The 19996-nt window shown below is 46.8% G+C and overlaps 2 protein-coding genes across 7 annotated transcripts; one reads left to right on the forward strand and one right to left on the reverse strand.

The window, feature by feature from the left end:
- The first annotated feature begins 187 nt into the window (after window positions 1-187).
- On the forward strand, window positions 188-13113 carry STRADA (STE20-related kinase adaptor alpha). Of its 5 annotated transcripts, none has more exons than XM_014956540.1 (13): window positions 188-249; window positions 425-511; window positions 1977-2034; window positions 2905-2933; window positions 6595-6697; window positions 7213-7334; window positions 7466-7574; window positions 7699-7822; window positions 8810-8981; window positions 9591-9695; window positions 9965-10206; window positions 10680-10722; window positions 11635-13113. In XM_014956540.1, the coding sequence occupies exons 2-13, from the start codon at window positions 476-478 to the stop codon at window positions 11785-11787; spliced, it is 1296 nt and encodes a 431-aa protein (XP_014812026.1). In that variant the 5' UTR covers window positions 188-249; window positions 425-475; the 3' UTR covers window positions 11788-13113. The 5 variants fall into 5 exon arrangements, with proteins under 5 accessions (XP_014812026.1, XP_014812027.1, XP_014812030.1 ...); XM_014956541.1 differs by having other exon boundaries at window positions 208-249; window positions 425-487; XM_014956544.1 differs by lacking the exons at window positions 188-249; window positions 2905-2933 and having other exon boundaries at window positions 431-487; window positions 11635-13107.
- On the reverse strand, window positions 13101-19962 carry LOC106896487 (RING finger protein 113A-like). Of its 2 annotated transcripts, XR_001413638.1 has the most exons (13): window positions 19840-19962; window positions 19428-19504; window positions 19200-19304; window positions 18030-18137; window positions 17636-17745; window positions 17326-17432; window positions 16673-16762; window positions 15668-15761; window positions 14891-14997; window positions 14400-14446; window positions 14110-14328; window positions 13567-13969; window positions 13101-13242 (listed from the first exon to the last, which is right to left on the reverse strand). XR_001413638.1 is itself a non-coding variant. In XM_014956545.1 (11 exons), exons 1-11 carry the CDS (start codon window positions 19937-19939, stop codon window positions 14287-14289), a joined length of 987 nt encoding a protein of 328 aa, XP_014812031.1. In that variant the 5' UTR covers window positions 19940-19962; the 3' UTR covers window positions 14240-14286. The 2 variants fall into 2 exon arrangements, 1 of the variants encoding a protein (XP_014812031.1); XM_014956545.1 differs by lacking the exons at window positions 13101-13242; window positions 13567-13969 and having other exon boundaries at window positions 14240-14340; window positions 14412-14446.
- Between the last annotated feature and the right edge of the window lie 34 nt (window positions 19963-19996).

Below are 19996 nucleotides of genomic sequence, written 5' to 3' on the forward strand. Positions count from 1 at the left end.
ATTCTATGATTTGCCCCCTTCCTTTGAGGCTGGGGCCGAGGGCGGGCGGCGGGGGCGAAGCCTCGGCCGTTCCCTGAGGGAACCAACATGGCGCCGGCCGCTTCCCGCCGCTCCGGCGGGAGGGGGGAGCCTCGAGCTGACGTCACGCGCGCGACCGGCGAGCGAGCCGCATCACGTGGGGGAGTGCGTGCTTGCGTCACACACGCAGCGTCTCCTGCCGGTGAGCGGCGGCCGCAGCCTGAGGAACGGGTAAGGGGCCTGGGGGGGGGGCGGTGTGTGGTGCTGCCCCGCGGGGTCCGGGCCGTTCTTACCGGTCGCCCCCGCTCCGGTAGGGTCCTTCCCAGCCTGGGGTTGCCGGACCCCGGGTGAGCGCTGGCCGGTGCGGGGCTCGGCGTGAGGGGGTGACCCGCTGTTGTGCCTGCAGGTTGCCCGTCCTTTCACGAGCTGCGTGTGGTAACACAAAAAGGCGGATTCCATGTCTTTTCTTGTAAGTAAACCCGAACGGATTAGGGTGAGTGTTGAACACCTTCCAGCCTTCCCTCAGACGCCGGCCTGTCGGGTAGAGCCTGCCTTGCGCTTGTGGAGAGGAGCGGCGGTGGGGCCGGCCTCCTGGAAAGCACCTTAAAATCACATTAAAACCTGCTAATTAAAGGGTAGGGTGTCGACGAGCAAGCTAGGTGCTAGTTAGGAAAAAAAAACCAACCCTGCGCTGAAGTATTTAGTGCTTGCACACCTGTATCTCCTTGGTGTGTGGTGCGAGGGGTTTGTAACGAGCATCGCAATGAAGGAAAAGTGTGATAATGGTGATTATTTCCTCCCCTTCTCTGGTGAGAGCCTGGCCCAGGTTGCCCAGATCCCTTCTCTGGTGAGAGCCTGCCCCATCCCTGGAGGGGTTCAAGGCCAGGTTGAAGGGGGCTTGGGGCAACCTGGGCTGGTGGGAGGTGTCCCTGCCCAGGGCAGGGGGTTGGAACTCCATGATTTTTAAGGTCCCTTCCAACTCTTAACCATTCTATGATTCTAAATTATGGCCTCACCTGTGGGAGGTCACCAGCTAAACACAACAGCTTTCTTTAATTCTGTTTTTTTTTAAGAGAGATAGTTTCATGTGAGAGAACCACTTTTTATGCCTTAAGATGATACTGTTATATAGGAGTTTTGAGTCATTGTCACCTAAAGACTCCTCGGTGCTTTCTAGGACTGGCTTCATTGCACTAAACAACATAAGCTATTTTTTTAGTTATTTTACTGACTAGACATTCTAACATTGGAGTGTTTGTTTATTTAATGCTAACTCCACCATCAACACTCTGCATTGTTCTATTGTGCACTATATGTGTGTTTATATATATATTTCTCTTTGAATCACAGAGTTGAATAGAGTGGTGGAAACAGTTCTCTGCGCAACCTCATGCTCGCTCTGAATTTTAAGCATGAATTCGGGAAGAGAACAGCAGCTTTAAAATATTTATGTTCTAATTTTGCATCCTTCAGTTAATAGAACATAGCCAGAATGTTTAAAGTCTTTAAGACATCACCTAATTGTAAATAGTTGGAGCTTTTTTTACACCTGTTACATCTAAGCAAATAACTTTATTTGGGAGTTGTATATATATAAGGGAGCTGTAGCATGGGGACATAACGCATGGTTATTATTTTTGTGGTATGTGCATGTGTAAAGGTTCTTGGTTGAATGATCTAAAATGATGTTAATTTGATTGCAAGTGCATGCTGGGCGGGAAAAGCAACAGCACCTGTGTGGTTCTGGGTGCTTGCCATCTTAGTGGCACAAAAAGAGAATATTTTTGTCCAAAGTAAGGATGTAATTCTGACGTTGCAACTAATCGGTTTCAGACCACGGTAGAACCCTTGAAGTGTTATGATTCTCTGATGTGGTTTTTTTATGGGGGAGAGGGAAAAGAAACTTGTTTCTAGATGGAATGACTAATTATCTGGGGGATTTTTTTTCTTTCTGTCAGCGGTGGGTGTCTGAAAAGTTCATTGTTGAAGGCTTAAGAGAGTTCGAACTGTTTGGAGGTAGGTTTTCCTCCTGTTACATGACATTGTTAGAAATGTTTTATTTTAGCTGCAAGGTCTGTTAATTTGGTTGTAAATATGTATCTTAACAGTAGAAGAGGTGAATAAATCTGGTTATAGCAGCAGATTTGGTTATTCAAGCAGGCTGACCATAAAAAATTAATATGGAAGTGTCCAAGATCTAGTATGTTATTTGGAATCAATGTCATCTTGATGGCAGTACTATTTTCAGACTCTGCACTCTGTATTTCTTAGCATAACTGTTTTTTTTTCCTATGCAAAAGATGGATTTGGGAAGGTTAATTATAATTTTCCAAGTAAAAATGGATTTTGGAAGGCTGATGACAGCTCCCTGGTGTTCCTGCAGGAGAGCTGATTGGTTTCTGTTCTGCTTTGTGCGCAATGAGCAAAATTGTGTGGTAGGATGCAGAATTCCTAGTCAGTGACATGGAAAGCAATCAGAGCACAGGAAATGGGTCTAGATCTTGAGCTTCCAGGTGGAGTGAAAGAATTTTCACTATTTTAAATAAACTTTAGTTTCTTCTCTATGTAACTGAAGTTGATATGTCATTTTGGAATGTGTTTAGAGGTATAAAAAAAAATAAAATCTTATATTTATGTTGAATATATGAACAGTAGCACTGTTTGAATCTCTTTAATTCCCATACTTGTACTACAATTTGATTATTTTTAGTGCTGCAACCTTATGTGTAAATTAAATGTCATTGTCTACAACCAACCAACCAAAAAGGTTGTATGTATTTGGTATCAAAAAGTATCATGCAGGGTTATTTACTCAGTTTTCCAACTATATTTTGAATGGGTATCTGTTGAACACAACATGGTGAACAATTAATTTCTTTACTCCAGAGCAGCCTCCGGGTGACTCTCGGAGAAAAGTAAGTGACTTTTGCAGGCTGTGGTGCTGTGGTTCATTGCATGGAGATTATTCCTTGTGGAAGTTTGGTTTTTTTCTTTTTACCTTAGTTATATATTTCATCTCTATATTTAGCTCTACAAGTGTGGAAACAGGTTTCACCCTGGAGCGGAGATTTTGGTGTGTGGTTTTCAAACTATATGTCACAAGTCAAAACTTTACATTTAATGTCTTGGATTTGTATTTGTGTCATTGTCCCCTCCTACCCGCACCCCCCGAGGGTCTCTTTTTTTTTGAGATGATTAAGATCTGATTCTTTCGAGATGCTAATCTCTTATAACTCTCTTTTAGAATAAAAGGAAGAGGTTAGTTTATGGGACTTCTGAAAACTAGGCTCCAAAAATGTTATATTGGCCACTGAAAACCAGTGTTCCCTTCTGAACACATCAGTTCTGATTTCCTTTCCCTTCCCTGTGGAGCAGCCACAACTGAGGCTCCAGCATCAAAACCAAACGTTGTGTAATTTTCAGTTTGAACTGACTTTACCTCCTGTTCCCTGATTGTTTTCAGAGCCAGTTCTCTGCACAGAGAGCTTTGTCTCTTTAAAACCCAAATCACAAGCAAACATGGAATGTCTGTTCAAAAATGTACAGCCAAAATGTGGCAGTTAAGAACTATACCTTGATGCTTTTTGTTTTGCAGGCCCTGCTTGCACACTGTCTGGTTCATAACAAACAATGCTCACCACAATTTATGATAGAATATATTTGTGTAAATGATTTCCCACCTGCCCACACCATATTGAAACATTTCTGTGTGCAGGTGTTGCTCTAGTTTAAGCTAATTACAAGCATGAATTAAGTGTGATTTGATTATAACTGTGTCGGTTCAAGCTGCTTATAATTGATTTTTCTGCCAGTGCCTGTAATTTATTGGCACAAAGAAAACTGAAAATATGAGACGTAGATGGAATATTTTGTATAAAGTCAAGTAAATTCACACCTTTTTTAAATTGCTGAGTGTTACACATATGCTGGACTGGAAGCAAATTGAGATTAGCATCTGTTTGGGTTTTTTCACACCATTCACTTGGGGTTTGGACACTTTTGCAGTGGGATTGCTGACTCTCATTTTGATTTTTTTTTTACATCTAAATAAAAGCTTACTTTTTTCCAGCAGGGCTATAGAAGAAGGTAAATAATATGGCAAGAGGAACGGGAGGAAATTTTTTATTGCTTATGCTGAAAGTGAGTGAGGGAATGAGGGGGTGGAGAGGAAGGCAGCAGAACAAAATGACATTCCCTCTTCCCAACGGAGATGAATGTCACTTGGCAAACGCAGATCCTTGCCAGCATCTCATAACTGATTTCCTTGTGGCGTTTGTAGCAGTAGTTGCCTTTCAAAGATTTAATTTCCTTAAATCTATCTCAAATTAAAATCAGATCAACAAGCCAGAAAGCCAGCTCTTAATGAATGTCAGGCCATAAAGCTAGTCCGATCTGACTTCATTTTGCAGCTGCTTTTGCTTTTGACCATACACCAAAAGTTGTCCTGTGTGAAACCACCGAGGAGCTTTTTTGCGGTATTTCATAAATGACATTTCAGTTTAACTTTTTTTTTTTTTTTTTTAATCTCTTCTATGATGTTGATAAATTTCTGGTAGAGCTCCTTTTGCATTAACTCTCAGTTACTGGTCACTGCTAACACGAAGAGAGGTGAGTGAAGACCTCTGATGTACTGGAAGACTTTTAAAAAGGGAATTTACCGCGTTTTTCCATTACTGTTGAAACAGCCTACACCATTAATAAGATTAAATTAATTTAATTTTTTTTTTTTTTGCATCTGTTTTGTTGGCTTATGCTGTATCTGGATGAAGCAAACCACTTACATATTGCTCAGTGTTTCACCAGCTGTCATTGCTCCATAACGCCGCTTATCAGAGCCCTCCCGCTTTCATTTCCTCGGTGGTGCCTTTCTGCTTCAGAGGTTTCCATCTGCCTGTGTGTCTCTCCTGGCAATCTTGCTGTTGACAGGACTCAGTGAAATTGCTGGAAGAAATAATAAATGATACAACTGAGATCAGGATTAACAGGCATCTTTAACAGAAGTTTGAAATCTTGAATGGAAAGTTGCTGCCTGTTCTCAGCCAAGGAACAGCACTGGGTAGTGTTACCACCAGAATAAAGGGTTTGGGACTGCTGAGATCTTGGGGGTGAGCTCTCCTGGAACAGGACCGAGTTGCTGTGCTGGAGTTGCTTGAGCTGAAATTATACCATAGCACTGCTCACAAATCTTAAGTCTTGCCTTTTCCCTCCACGGAAAAACATACCCATTTTTAAGGTAGGCAGGGAGAGGTAAAACGTGTGCTATTCAGAGGCAGCTGAGAAGGTGGAACTTGGGAAGCCTGTTAGCTCTCCCAAAATATACTTAGGGACCTGTAAAGGTCATTTATGGCAAATTCATATCTGTGCTCATTGCACTGCATTTACCCTGGACTGAGTGTAGAACAGCAAGTTCCTTGTTTTTCAGCTGTCACCGTGTTTCCATCTTTCAGCGATGGAAAAAAGAGTATTTGCTGTCACTCTGGGAAAATGCACAAGCCTCTTCTGCTTCATGTACCGTGAGAAAAGGTCTGATAAAGGGCATTTGTAGTTGATGAAGAATGAGGTGGAAAAAATGAGCTGGAGTTCCAAATGTCAGGAGGAGTTAATGTGCTGGAAATTGGAGATAACTAAATCCGATCTTAGACACCAAATAAATTTGGATCCCCATTAGGATGCTCTCCTTGTGACTTTGGGAATTTGAGGGAGTTGGCAGATATAGTGGAACTTGCAAGAACATTGAAGCTTGTCTTCTGCAAAATCCTGCTTGGAAAGATTTACGTGTATGTAAATAAAGCAGGTAGCTTTAGGGCGGATGGAGGGAAGAAAAGCTGACAGGCTCGGGAGTGCTGCTTCCCCGTGTGCTGTGGGGTCTTTTGCTTTTCTTTTTCGTTTCTGTAAGCACTAATGCTTTGCATTTAAGTTTTTGCGTTCATTTGGAGCTTCTCTTTTCGTGTGTGTCTGATCTTCATGTCTGGGGCTAAATTGGTTCATCACTTCCACCATTCAGCTGAGCAGCTTCAGCTGCACTGCTCGTATCACCTATGAGCAGCTGAAAGCCAGAAGGCCCAGCGTCCAACAGGAATGCTGACCACCACAGAGCACAGAAGTGCCATAAACAAGCTTTCCTTGGCCTTTGCTCAGGCAACAGGATGGTGGCACAGTAATGGAAGAAAGGTAGTTACTATAAAACAGTGCTTAAGCTGTCCTGGGGAATGGTAATTGGCTTTATCCAAATACTCCTCAAGAAATTCCAGCTTGCAGTAAATAAGAACCTACCTGTTACATGTTTTTGAAACACAGATGTCTGGATCTTCTGAAATGAGGCATCTCCTGGATTTCAATTGATAAATAACTATTTTAAAATTACTTTAACAGCAATTAAATTCTCTCTTCTGTATTCAACACTGTGTTACTATTTTACGGTGTATGATAATATAAGGAGCAGATGATTTTTCCAGCACGTGTTCTTTATTTCTTTTAACCTGACTTCATTGTTGTTTTTTTTTTTTTTCCCCAGGCAAATGAGGCGAGCTCCGAGTCGATAGCTTCTTCCCCGAAAAGGATTTTTTTTTCCCCCAGGCAAATGAGGCGAGCTCCGAGTCGATAGCTTCTTCCCCGAAAAGGGACACCATGAGCAACTTCCTTCCAGACAGCAGCTGTTACGAGTTGCTCACTATCATAGGTAACACAACTGGAGGGTTGGAAGTCCACTTCACAAAGAAAATACCTTCTGCAGATTTGTTGGCCTTCTCTTGATCAACTGCTTATTTTTTTCCATTAGATGCCTGTTCTCTTTGATCTTAAAATCACTTTGATAACAAAGGAGATGCCAATCCTAAAAGCTGCCAATTGAAAGAGGCCGGTGGTGGGTTAATGATATTGGGTGTGAAGTACAAAGTCAGCAGAAGGGGCCTGAAACCTGTCGTGTCCTCGGTGGGGCTGTGGCCTAATCGTTTTATTTCTACCTCAGTTCTGAACTTGAAAGACAGGATAATATTACTGACTGGGAGGATTTCTCTCAGTGGGATACGTGCCAAGGAAGGTGGTGTCTGATGGAACGATTACTCTTTTTCACAAGGCCAAAAATAGTTTCAGTAAATGAGTGTAAAGATTATTTAAGGGTCAAGGACTGGAGGAGTTCTCCAGAAGTGTGTGGTTCCAGAAATATCCCTGAAGCTTTAATGCCTTTTCTTTCAGGCAGAGGCTTTGAAGACTTGATGGTTGTGAACCTGGCCAGGTATAAACCCACAGGAGAGTATGTCACAGTCAGAAGAGTCAACTTGGAGGCCTGCACCAATGAAATGGTCACGTTCTTGCAGGTAAAATGAATCCACTAATACCATAATGCAAGTTTAAGAGAGGACAGACAGCAAGAGCAGTGGTTATCAATACTGTATTTGTATTCCTGCATTTATTAAATTGAATCAAAATATCTTTTTGTTAATTTCAGGGGGAGCTTCATGTCTCCAAGCTCTTCAACCACCCTAACATCGTGCCCTACAAAGCAACTTTCATAGCTGACAATGAGCTATGGGTAGTGACATCTTTCATGGCCTATGGTAGGTGGAGAGTGGATATTTTTGTCTGACCATCATATTCTGAGAAATTAAATTTAAGAAGTGAAGTATCCTTGGGTTGGTTTTTTTTTTTCTGACCGAGTAAGAAGTGTTTTGTTTCTTTTAGGTTCTGCAAAAGATTTAATCTGTACCCATTTTATGGATGGGATGAGTGAACTGGCTATTGCATATATCCTCCAAGGAGTACTGAAAGCACTTGACTATATCCACCATATGGGCTATGTACATAGGTAATAATAAAAAAGGGTGATATATTTTCCTTCTGTTGCAAGTTCTCAGAAATACTGATCGTTAGAGCAGAGTGAATAGTTCAAGAGATGCAGAACTTCATGTTTTTGTTGTAGATGCAAAACTATCAAGTTTTGTTTTGTTTTGCTGTTAGAGCAAGTCAGTTTGATATTCATGGGAAATTATATCATTGCTCTTACTAAACTGTGTGAAAATGTCACTGTGGAACAAACTTATCCCAAAGCCCACAATGTATCTAAAATCACAACTACAGCTGGTGGTGACGGGGTGACTTGTTAAGGCTCTGCTCAGATACCATCAACAGTCTCCAAATTGAGACTGACAGTGGGAGGGGCCCTCTTCCTGGGTCTGTACCTTCAGTCCCACACTCTTCTTTGCCACTGAAATGGTCTTTGGAAACCTACAAAGTGAAAAAGAGTCCTTTTAATGTTTGTAGAAGCTGGTTTTGCACAGCATTCAGGATGGTCGATAGGAGTCTTGGCCTCCTGGTGGGAGGCTGATCAAGTATTGTCCTGCACATTGAGCTGTCCAGTACAGAAGGCTTTTATCTTCCTATAGGTGCTTACTAAGGATTAATTTCTGTTTAGTACTACAACTTCTCTTATTCTCTTTCTAAATCACTGCCTCCATCCCTTAGCATTTTTCTCCCTCTTCTCTGATACATCCTTGTGTTGGCAAGAGTAAATTTCAGATGCTGAAAGTTTTACATCACTGCCTCCATCCCTTAGCATTTTTTTCTTCTTCTCTGATACATCCTTGTGTTGCCAAGAGTAAATTTCAGATGCTGAAAGTTTTAGGTTATTGGTGGTTCCTACTTTTATTGTATGCACTGTAAGAGAAGTTTAGCTTATCTATGCCTGCCTTAAATCCTTTGCAGTGCCCTTCTGCACCAAGTCTGCTTGGGAAAGCTGTGAGGAACGTTCACTCCTTTGAGGGCAGAGAACCTGACTGTTTTTACTTATTTTCAGGAGTGTTAAAGCCAGCCATATCCTGATCTCAGTGGACGGGAAGGTGTACCTCTCTGGCCTGCGCAGTAACCTGAGTATGATCAACCACGGGCAGCGACTCAAAGTTGTTCATGACTTTCCCAAATACAGCATCAAAGTCCTGCCTTGGCTCAGCCCTGAAGTCTTGCAGCAGGTGTGTTAAAAAATTTGCTAGTTTTTAGTGATATATGGTATCTCTGTATAATTTTCTGAGTTCTTTTGGCATGTTTGGGGGTGTGGTGGTGGGTACACGATAAAAGTCACAAGGTTACTTTTTCTTATGATGAGCTTTATCCTTTTTACCTTAAAAACAGTGATCCCTAGCAAGGGGAAACCTGTGTTCCTGTCAAAAGGGGTAATTGCTGAGAAGCCCAAAATTTGCTAGTTTTTAGTGATATATGGTATCTCTGTATAATTTTCTGAGTTCTTTTGGCATGTTTGGGGGTGTGGTGGTGGGTACACGATAAAAGTCACAAGGTTACTTTTTCTTATGATGAGCTTTATCCTTTTTACCTTAAAAACAGTGATCCCTAGCAAGGGGAAACCTGTGTTCCTGTCAAAAGGGGTAATTGCTGAGAAGCCCATGTTACAACATTGTCTCCTCTCCAGAGGAGGGTGCAAGCAAATGCAAGGAAAATGGAGGGGAGAGGCTGGAGGAAACAGATTTGGGGCAGGTGCAGGGCGAGAGGCTGGAATTTGATCTGATCTCTGTTTCAATAAATAGTTTTCTTGTAGGGTAATTTTTCTTCTCCTTTTCATCTAGAATCTCCAGGGTTATGATGCAAAATCTGACATTTACAGCGTAGGAATAACAGCCTGTGAGCTGGCAAACGGACACGTACCGTTCAAAGACATGCCTTCTACTCAGGTGAGGGTTAAAGCTGTTCCTTTCTCATCCTTCCCCCTGGCACAGGGAACTGCCTCGCTGCACTGGGATGTGAAGACAGAAGGGTGCTGTGCCTGCCTGAATTCCCTTCTCATTGGAGCTTTTTCCATTGAACTGCAGGGCTTTTGTATTGAATCATCAGTGTCAGAATGGTCATGTCCAAATTTTGAGGACATTAGAAATCCACTTCGAAATATTAATAGTCCGGTCTTTGTGTGTGTGTGACGTTGCTTATGCCCCTTCTCTTCCAGATGCTCTTGGAAAAGCTGAATGGAACTGTTCCCTGCCTCTTAGACACCACCACAATTCCTGCTGATGAGCTGACCATGAAAACCTCCCGTTCAAGTGCTAATTATGGGATGGGTGAGAGCATGGCTATTAGCAACGTGAGAGCAGCCAACGGAGAGCCAGCCCTGCACCCGTATCTCCGGACCTTCTCCACCTACTTCCATAACTTTGTAGAGCAGTGCCTCCAGCGGAACCCCGACTTCAGGTAAAACCAGCTGAAAGCTGCTCTTTTCTAGGGCTGATTAAACCCTGAGAGCCAGGAGAGGTTGTTGAAAGTTTTCTTCCCAAAAGTGTAGTGGAGTGAGGATGTGCTGTATGCATTGAGGAGAGCAATCCAAGCGTGTAAAACGAGCAGTATTAACACTTTGAGACACTTTCTATAAGAGAGCATGAAGAATTTCTTCTTTGGGGGGTAGAGTGGTGCTACCTGTCAGGAAAATAAACTGAACAACTTGATTTTTTGATCCCTATGAGACTCTGCTGCATAAACTGCTTGTATAAAACATCATGTGAATATCCTAAACAGTGCTGCTGGTTACAAAAGGGACATATCCTATAGCTGAGCCATGAGAGAGGCAGGAAGGACCCCAGTCTTTTCTTTCTTCCACTGCCACTAACTGACTTTAAACACTGATGCAATTTCTTTTGTGCTTACTTCACTCTAACTCCCTTTTACAGGCCAAGTGCAGGTGCGCTGCTCAATCATCCCTTTTTCAAGCAGGTAAGGAACTCATTTAATCTGCAGATAAAGAAGAGTGGCTTTTCTGTCGTAGTTGTCTTGCTGTGTCATTGAACCTGAGGGTGGGAATGTTGAGTTGCTGGATTTTCCGTGCTCTGAAAGTATGGATTTAGTTTGGGGTCTAATTGTAAGTGCAGCTTGTGAATCCTCACATCCTCCTGGGAGGTGGGATGGCTGTTCTCAGAGGATGTAAATCTGCCTGTCCTGTGTGCCAGAGGTTTTTCACCCACAGAGTGCTGGGGCAAGGCAGTCCTTACTGAGACCAAAAGGAGGTGACCTGTGTGGCAGGTTGGGAGCTCCAGCCCTGGCATGGGAAGAGGCAGAGGCTCTCCTGCCCCTGGGATGATTTATGGCCTCAAGTTATGCCAGGGGAGGTTCAGGCTGGATATTAGGAAAAATTTTTTCACTGAAAGGGTTCTCAGCCATTGGAATGGGCTGCCCAGGGAGGTGGTTGAGGCACCATCCCTGGAGGTGTTCAAAAGACGGGTTGATGTAGTGCTGGGAGGTCTGGTTTAGTGATGGTGATGCTCCTTGTTTGTTGTGTGGGTGTCTATTTTTGTCAGTCAGGTTGACGGTTGGACAAGATGATCTTTAAGGTCCCTTCCAACCTAGAAGATTCTGTGATTCTGTCTGGCTTGCTCTGAGCCAAGGGTTGGGGTGGTGCTTCCCTGAGAGCAGTACCAGGGCCACCACGGTACCCAAAAGCTGCTGGAAAGAGCACGCAAAGCATTTTCTTGCTACAAGATGTGGTGTGAAAGCCCTGCACATCTCTTGGTGCACATGGGAGGAGAAAACTATTCTTATTTTCTCCCTATAACCACATGTTGTTGCTGCTTGCCTGTGAGCAGCTGTGGGGAAGCATTTCCACAGCCAAGTTTTCTCCTTTCTGTGCAGATCAAGCGTCGCGCTTCTGAAGCGCTCCCTGAACTCCTGCGCCCCGTCACCCCAATCACCAATTTTGAAGGAACGCGGCCCCAGGATCCCAGTGGCATTTTTGGGCTGGTGTCAAACCTGGAGCAGCTGGATGTGGATGATTGGGAATTCTAGAAAAAACAGGGACGACGCCTGGTTGTGGAGGAGCTTTCTGGACATTGTAATTTATTGGTCCTGTTCATAAAAGGTGATGAATGTTACACATAGAAGAGTTTACAGGTTCTTGGGAAGGAACTTCAACTGCCTCTTTACTTAGGAAGTAGCCTGGAAACAAATGGGACAGACCTGAGCTGGGAAAGGATCAACCCCAAGGAACTGTGAAGTATTCCAGGTGGTGCAGTGCCCAGAGCCCCAGTTCTGGCAGCTGAGCACCAGTAGATCACTTGAATGGGTTGAGTGAGTCTGTTTAGTCTCTATTTATGTGTTTCTAAAAATCACTGGCTTTCTTGTATCACAGTTGAAGGCTGCATGTCCCTACCCTCTTTGGTTCTTTCTCTTTTTAAGGGTGCCTTAGAGTTAAGGGGAGGCAGGAAGCTTTTAGTTTTGGGCATTCTCTTAGAGCTAGTCCCATTACTGTTACAGGCTAAGTTTGGAGGGTGGGGAAAAAAGGGATTATGTTCTTAGTCACTGCTTTGTGATGGCAAACGGGAGATCAAAGATGACAAGATTCTGTTCCAGGCACGTCTGCCGCATCGGGCATTCCTCTGCAGCACTGGATTCTTCCAGTTCTGGAGAGAACTTTGGGAGAGACTCCTCTCACTTGATGCTGAGCCCTCTGAGCTCCAGGTCAGACAGGGCATTCCAGCCTCTCCTCCCGGGGCTGCCTGGCTCACCAAAGCGAGTGTGAACACCTTGTGCAATGCACCAGCTTTTTTTATCCCCACAGCACATCTTCTTGAGCCTCCCGTTAGCTGGGCTGGTTTCACAGCACATAACACTCACACCAGCTTGTTCTCAGCGAGTTACCCTGGCACAGAGGAAAAAGAAGTTGATTTTCATACTAAATCCTCTTGCTCACGACTCCTTTTGAACATCATGTACAGAATTGATCTTAAGCCTTCCATTGCCGTTGCTGTTCTGCCTCCCCTGACTGACTGACAGGTAAAAGCTCTGTTTCTCCCGTGGCTCCCCTCGATTCACGGCTCTGTGACTCTGTCCTGCTGCTGTGGCAGCTCTCCCCTGTCCCACGGTGTTTGTTTTTATTTTGGAAGTGTATTTAAGGCTTTTAGTTTGCCCCTTTCAAGGACCACAGGTGCTGGATGAAGTCTACTCTTTACCGAAGCACTGAGAATCCCGTCCTGGAGGTGTGGTCGATGGGAGTAGTGGTGCTGGCAACAGGTCCTTTCTTGTGTTTATAAACTGTACTTGAACCCAGATAAAGTTTGTTACTCTAGTTTTTTGCCAAAACAAATAAAATATTTCTGAAGTTGTTTTTTTTAAGTCTGCTGTTGCTGCAAGGTGATGGAGTGGATCACAAATGCCACAGGCTGGCTGTGCGTGCTCGCTCTCTTCTCCTTTCCTTACTTCAGAGGAAGCTTGCACCCTGGCTGGATGGTGGTAGAACATACCCTGATGAACACAGTTGCAGCACTGTTAATTGCAACTGCCTTCATGTTTCAAAATCATGTTTCTATAAACTGAAGCAAAAAGCTGCAAACTGCTCTGGCACTTTAGTGAAAGCTTCAGTAGAATGTGCTCATTCTGCCAGAGCAAGGTGTTTGTACAACAGAAAGGACAAGCCCTCTTCCTCTCTAGGATCAGCTTTGACCCCAGATTTCATGTTATTGTAGTAACTAGATCTTAATTTCCTAGCTTGTTATGAAGTCTGCAGCATGCAAAAATCCTTATCCCTCTCCCACAAGCCTGAAGCTGGACTGGGTCACTGGTACTTACAGCAAGAAAAAGCACGAAACCATTCAGCATAAAACCTTTGGGGCTGAGTTGGTGATGGTTTGGAGGTTTCCTTACAGGAGAGGTTCAACAACGTTGCCCACTGACATTTTAAGTCTCTCTTGAATTCTCCTAGGAATCCAGAAGCAGGCAGAAAGGACAGGAGGGAAAACACTGAGCTGTAATAAATCACAAGTAACTGCAGCCCTGGAACCTGCTTTCCCCTGAGTTTGCATTTTTAGGGTGAAGGATGAACTTAACGCAAGCTAATATTTCTCATCCCCTTCCACGCTTTCAGCTTGTTATGTGCTCAAAGATTATGGACTTAAATTAACTTGGAAGTAGTTTTATGCTTACACAGCAGCCTGAAGCAAGATCAGTGCGAAGTTAGGAGTGAAACAGCAACCTTTGTCAAAAAAAGAAGTTACAAAGTTAAAGGCACAGCCTTCAACACCTTCCCCAGTGCACTGCTGCACTCAGGGGGGCAACTGCAGGGGTCCTGGTGGTAGCCAGCCATACTCAGCCACAACTCGAGTCTGACCTTACCTGTTCTTACACCTTTAGAGCAGCAAAGAGGGAGTCTGGTCCAGTCAGGACACTGGTTTAGTAGCTGCTGGTTGGATACACAAGCTGGGAACAGCTGCTGGCCCCAAGGCAACTGCCATGAGCGTTTTTATCTCCTATGAAAACTTTATTCAGCTACATACAAAACAGGGTGCTCTGCTATTGGGGATCCTCTCCATGGTCTGAATGCTGCTGCTCTTCCTCCTCTTCTTCCTCCCCTTTAGGGTGCTCTGCTATTGGGGATCCTCTCCGTGGTCTGAATGCTGCTCTTCCTCCTCTTCTTCCTCCCCTTTGTGTTTTTCCAATTTTGCCATTAGCTCTGAAAAACAGGGATAGGGAGGATGAGACTCTGGGTGCAGGGGCTGGAAGCCAAAGCCTGGTGCCCAGCTCCTGGAAATGCCCATCTCTGCAAGAAGCAGGGCAGCTGCCCTGGCCCACACGAAGGCTCAGCTGGGAGCTACCACCATTCACTGAGCCCAGGGCACCAGATGTTACAGTCAGAGAATCCATCAGGGCATTACTGACCATCAGACCAGCTGCTACCTCCGCTCCAGGAGTCACACTCCTCCAGTTCCCCATCTGGGCAAGCACCTACAGAGCCACCCAGGCCATGATTTAGTGTCTGCTGGCACTAAAGGAGGCTCTGCTGGCAGCCAAGAGCTGTGACCTCCAGCCAAACACCAAGAAGACACCTCAGGAGCTGGTGCCTTTGCTGCTCCAGATGCTCCCACCAAAAGCCCTTGCTCCCACAGAGGCCCGTTACCTTTAGCTGGGTTGAAGACGCCGTTGGTTTGCTTGTCACAGACGTAGCAGCGCTGGGATTTGCGATAGTGTTGGAGGGCACAGCTCTCACAGAAGTAGTGCCTACACCTGTACGGAGACACAGATGCCACCGTGTGTCACCAGATACAATCACCGTGTCCCAGAGTTACAAATTATGGACTACTGGTCCCTGGGGGATGCAAAATTGAGCTGCAAACACAGCTTTCTCTTTCTCTGCATCGTTGTCGCCATGAAAGGTGTTTTGGTGAAGCCATGCTGATGTGAGTGCTGGCACAGAGCCACCAGTGAGCTCTTCCAGACAGCAGGGACCCAGTGCCACAGCCAGCAGTGTGGGAGGGGGCTGGCAGGGCACGCTGGCTGCCCCCAGCCTGCTCCTCATCCTCCTTTAGCCCTTGGCTTCCCCACGCTTGTTTCTCTGCTCACGCCGCACAGCGTGTCATTCAGCCTCCAGGAAAAATGAAGGCATGAAACCCAAGGTTAAGGGGAAAGATGATGTAACCAGGCACCATCTGTGGAAATCTAAAAGATGCCTGGACAACAAAGACTTGAGATCCCTTCCAAGGAGATGCTCCAGATGCAATTATGAGATTCCCTGGTTACCAGAGGATTTCCTCACCCACCAGAAAGCCAGGGCAGACAACAAGCAGGTTCTGCCCACCAGCCTGTGGGCAGTGTTTGTATTTGGCTTCAAACAGAAGGACTACTGGACTCGACTGACAGCAGACACTTGGCTCCCCAAGCCAAAACAACCACTTACTTGGTGACCACGGGGTTCTTGAAGGAACTTCTGCAGATGAAGCATTTGAAAGGCATATCCTCCTCGTCGCTGCTCACCTCGTAGTTTTCCTCATCTGCACAAGAGAAAGTGAACCAGACTGGAGCAGGAGCAGAGCAGCCAGAGCAGCCCATGCGTGGGGCCTGAAATATTAACTGTGGAGAGAGTACAGCAGGTGGGATTGAATCTCTGCTGGAAACAATAGAGCTCTGGCACCTGGGTGTTACTGATGTCAGTAGCACATGTGGGACTGAGATATAATTAGGTCTAATGAGCCAGCGTGCTTGTTGCTCATCTCACAAGAACAAATTCTTTCCTACCTCGCCCACTGCCTGCTATAAAGAGACATCTCCTCCAGCCCCCTCTTATTTTTCAGATTTTCTTCCAAACCACCTGCCAGCAAACTCTTTGGTTCCAACTGAGCAGAGAACCCCCTTCTCCCCATGGCTGCACAGCGGTTCGTGAGCAACACTCATGAGCCTTGGGACACAGAGTGAGAAATAACGATGGGACATGGCATGAGTTTGTGAGCAACACCCATGAGCCTTGGGACACTGAGAGTGAGAAATAACGATGGGACATGGCATGAAAGCATCTTGGGGGGGGGGACAGGAGATGGTCACCTCTCCCCAGCCCCACACAGCTCACTGCTGGGAGCAGTGCTATCCTTTTCTAGAGCACCAGAGGAAATAATCCTCTCTGGTGGCAGTCAGTGGTTATCTGAAAGCAGCAGATTTGCTCAGCGCTGTCACTGGCCCTAATGTTACCCTGCAGCAGGGAGTTCCACAGCTTTAGAATGGAGTCCTTTCTCTCTAATATTAATTTGATCCATGGTCTGTGCAGTTTGAGACAGCAAAGGATCCATTTCCTCCTTCATGACCCAGTAACCCCACGTCACCTTCACTTTAGGGCATGGTCAGAGGCAGGCCCTGGGAGCCCCATCCCCCCTTAGCTCCGGGGAGGGAGAGCAGAGGGGTGGTGCCGTACCGTTCACTCCGTACCGGCCTTCATCCAGCTCCCGTTCGATCTGCCACCCGTGTTTGTAGTCCGAGCGGTCGTGGAGAAATTTGCAACTGTCTGAGCAGCACAAAGAGAGAAGAATTAACCCTCTACCCCACACAGCCCAGCTGTTAACCAGACACCTCGCTCAGGGGCAGCCTGAGCTTTGCTCAGCAGAAGGTGAAACCTGGTTGCTTCCCTGCCCGCCAGCGCTCCAGCGCGGTGCCAAGCTCCTGGAACAGGCACAGGACACCTCTTAGGGTCAACAGGATCATGCTCTGTGTGCTACAGCGTCAGTTCTAGCATTTACACAGAGGGGAAGTGGGATAAGGAAGAGGAAATCCCATCCCTCGTGTGGCCTCAGTGGCCAGAACACCTGTGGGAACGTGGGTGACTGCAAATCCCAGAGGTCCCTCCCAGGACACTCATAACCACTGATCAGAGGCCATCAGCTTTCGGAAGGGCCACCACAAATGACAAGAACGTTACATAAACCAACTCTGCAACAGCATCACCCCCCAGCTCTGCAAACAAGTGCCTGCAAATCAGTAAATGCCCATCTTAGTGCTACAAACACGGGGTCACAAGCTGGACTGGATCCCTTTGCAGCAGGTGTTCAGCTGCAGGTGAGATCCACTCACCTCCAAAGCCGCAGAACCCAGTTTCTTTGTAGTCCTTGCAGATGTCAGGCTGGTAGTCCCACCGCACCGTGGCCCGCAAGTGCTCCGGAGCACGGATGGGTCCTTTTCTGAAAGGGGGGGAGAAGGCTCAGGCTGGCTCTGCAGCTGCAGCGGAGAAGGCCCCTGGGGGCCTGGTCAGAACCAGACACTGGATTCATTAGACAGAAAACATCTGGCAGCAGCAGCAAAGCTAAGCCCCAAAGAAGTCCCTTTGGGGATGGTGCCTGAGCTCCTCTGTGGTCCCAGTCCTCCAAAGCTCATCCTGACCTACCTGACCATCCCTGAAGAGGCGTTTCCCATCGACGTGTCCTTGGGTTTCACGTACTTCTGGTAGTTGTTAATACCACGGTAAATTTTATCATCTTCCTTTCCTCTCAGCTCCTAGGAAAGCAAAAAGAAAGGTCATTAAGAATCAGAAAAGCTTCATGAGACAGATCAGCTTTCACCTCTCTGACACCAGTCTCCCTTCCCACCCCTGCCTTCCTTAACACCGAGATTCCAAGAAAGCCAAAAGTTCCCCTATTTTGTTACAAGAATTATACTCTTGGCTTCTCCAATTTCCAGGGAGGGAGAGACTCAAACTCTTCTTGATGTGCTGAAGGGGATGAGTAAAGCACATGTTGTCCTCTTGCAGAGCACTAACTTCCAGAGCAGGGCTGACTCACCTCCTGGATCTTCTGGCTGCGTTCGAAGATGGCCTGAGCATCTTTCTCCTTCTCCGTGTCCAGCTCATACACTGCTGTGGCTCCCATGTCTTCTGGGCCAACAGGTTTCTGAAAAGCAAGAAGAACTTGTGACAACAGCAAAGAGAAAATTCTTACAAGGCAGAGAGCTCCTTGGCTACCTGGAGGGCTGGTCACAGAGCGAGGACTGGGAATGGGGTGGCTGGATGGGGCCTTGAGCAACCTGCTCTGGTGGGAGGTGTCCCTGCCCAGGGCAGGGGGGTTGGAACTCGATCTTTAAGGTCCCTTCCAACTCTCACCATTCTATGATTCTCTGCTTTACCTTCCACCAGTTTCTACCATCCCTGAGCATCCCATGAACATCCCTGAGAATCACCATGGGCTTCATCCAGCCTAGTGCTTACAGGAAACACTTGTCCTTACTTTACTCCTTCACACTCAGCCTCGGCTTAGCTGGAAACTGAACTCGGGTCTCCCATGTCCAACACTTCAATCATGAGACCATCCCACCTACACACAGGATGTTACGTCTGAAATTTTAACCCAGTGGGTGGCTTAAATTTAGTGTTAATACAGTGATCTGGCTTAGATTCCCCTTTAATGGACTGAACAGGCACCTATTCCTGATTTTATCAGATCTTGAGGAACAGCTGCACAGAAAAAAAGAGAGTAATTACAGCCAGCCTCAATTAAAACCAAATCCACCTTAGGTGCCACAAGCTTCTGGAGCCACAAAGCTGTCACCTGCTTCATTCTCCTACAGCACCTAAGTCACCTTGAATTCTTTGAGGAGGAAAATGATCTAAAACCGAAACCACAAACCCAACAGGAGGGCAAACCTGATTCAAGTGCTCCCTCTCCTGAAAGTTTACTGCGATGTTGAGCAAATCCAGTGGCATCTTGGGGTTTTAATTCCCACCTCTAGGAGGGCAAGGCCAACCTTAGATGGCCTCCTGAGGATGCAGAGGGTATGAGGAGAATAAACCTAGTGCAAGGTGTTTGTCTATTATGAGGGAAGGTACAGGGAGGTGTATCTTTAGATTAAAAAGAAGGAATGGCTGACCCCACATTCACAGAGATAAATTCTCTCTATCAAAGTGTGGGATCCACCTCATCCCATACCCCAGAACCACATTCCTGCCCAGTCCTTACCGCCGACCTTGTTGATTTGTAAGTGACTCCAATCTCCTTGGATGGATCCTCATCGTCACTGCTGCTCACCGCGTACGCAGGCCTCTCCTTGGCGCATCTCCTGGTCTGAGGGGCAGGAAGACAGGAGGTGTGAAGGACAGAAGGCTCCAAAGCTGTGTCCAGCTTGAGCTTGGCAGGCTGCTGCAGATGCACCTCGGGTGGAGCAGTGCCCTGCTGTGGCCCCCTTACCTTCTGGATCATGGGGTTGGGGGCCTCCCGCCGCCGCTCCTTGCGCACCACCGTGCTGCCCTCCTCACCGCTGCTCTCTGGGGGGTAAAGCCCGGGGTTAAGGCTGAGCCCGGGGGCAGGACCTCGGCCCAAGTGCAGGCTCCGCCGGCAGCCTCCCCCCTCTGCGGGCTGGGGACGCCCACGGGAAGGTGCGGGAGGCCACCGGCAGAACCCCCGAGGGCGGTGGCACGACCGGGGAAGAGCCCTTCACGCCCTCCGCCACACAGACACCGGTACAGCCGGGGAGGGCTGCCAGGCCCCGCCGGTGTGGGGGCAGCGCTGCGGGGTGGCACCAGGCCCTCCCTCGCCTCCCGCAGGATATCCTAACGGCCCGGCTCCCGGCGCCCTCCCGAGGCCCTCCGCCGGCCCTCACCCTGCTCCTGGTCGCTGCTGGGCCGCTTGCGCCGACCCCTGCCCGCCGCCAGGCCCCGCTTCTTGAAAACGAAGGTGCAAACGGAACCCTCCTCCGCCATCTTGCGCCGGCGACCACTGAAGTCAGTGGCTAGAGCGGCGCGTGAGCCGGACACACC

Source organism: Calidris pugnax, unplaced genomic scaffold, assembly GCF_001431845.1.
Source record: "Calidris pugnax isolate Ruff unplaced genomic scaffold, ASM143184v1 scaffold167, whole genome shotgun sequence".
Taxonomy (NCBI): Eukaryota; Metazoa; Chordata; class Aves; order Charadriiformes; family Scolopacidae; genus Calidris; species Calidris pugnax.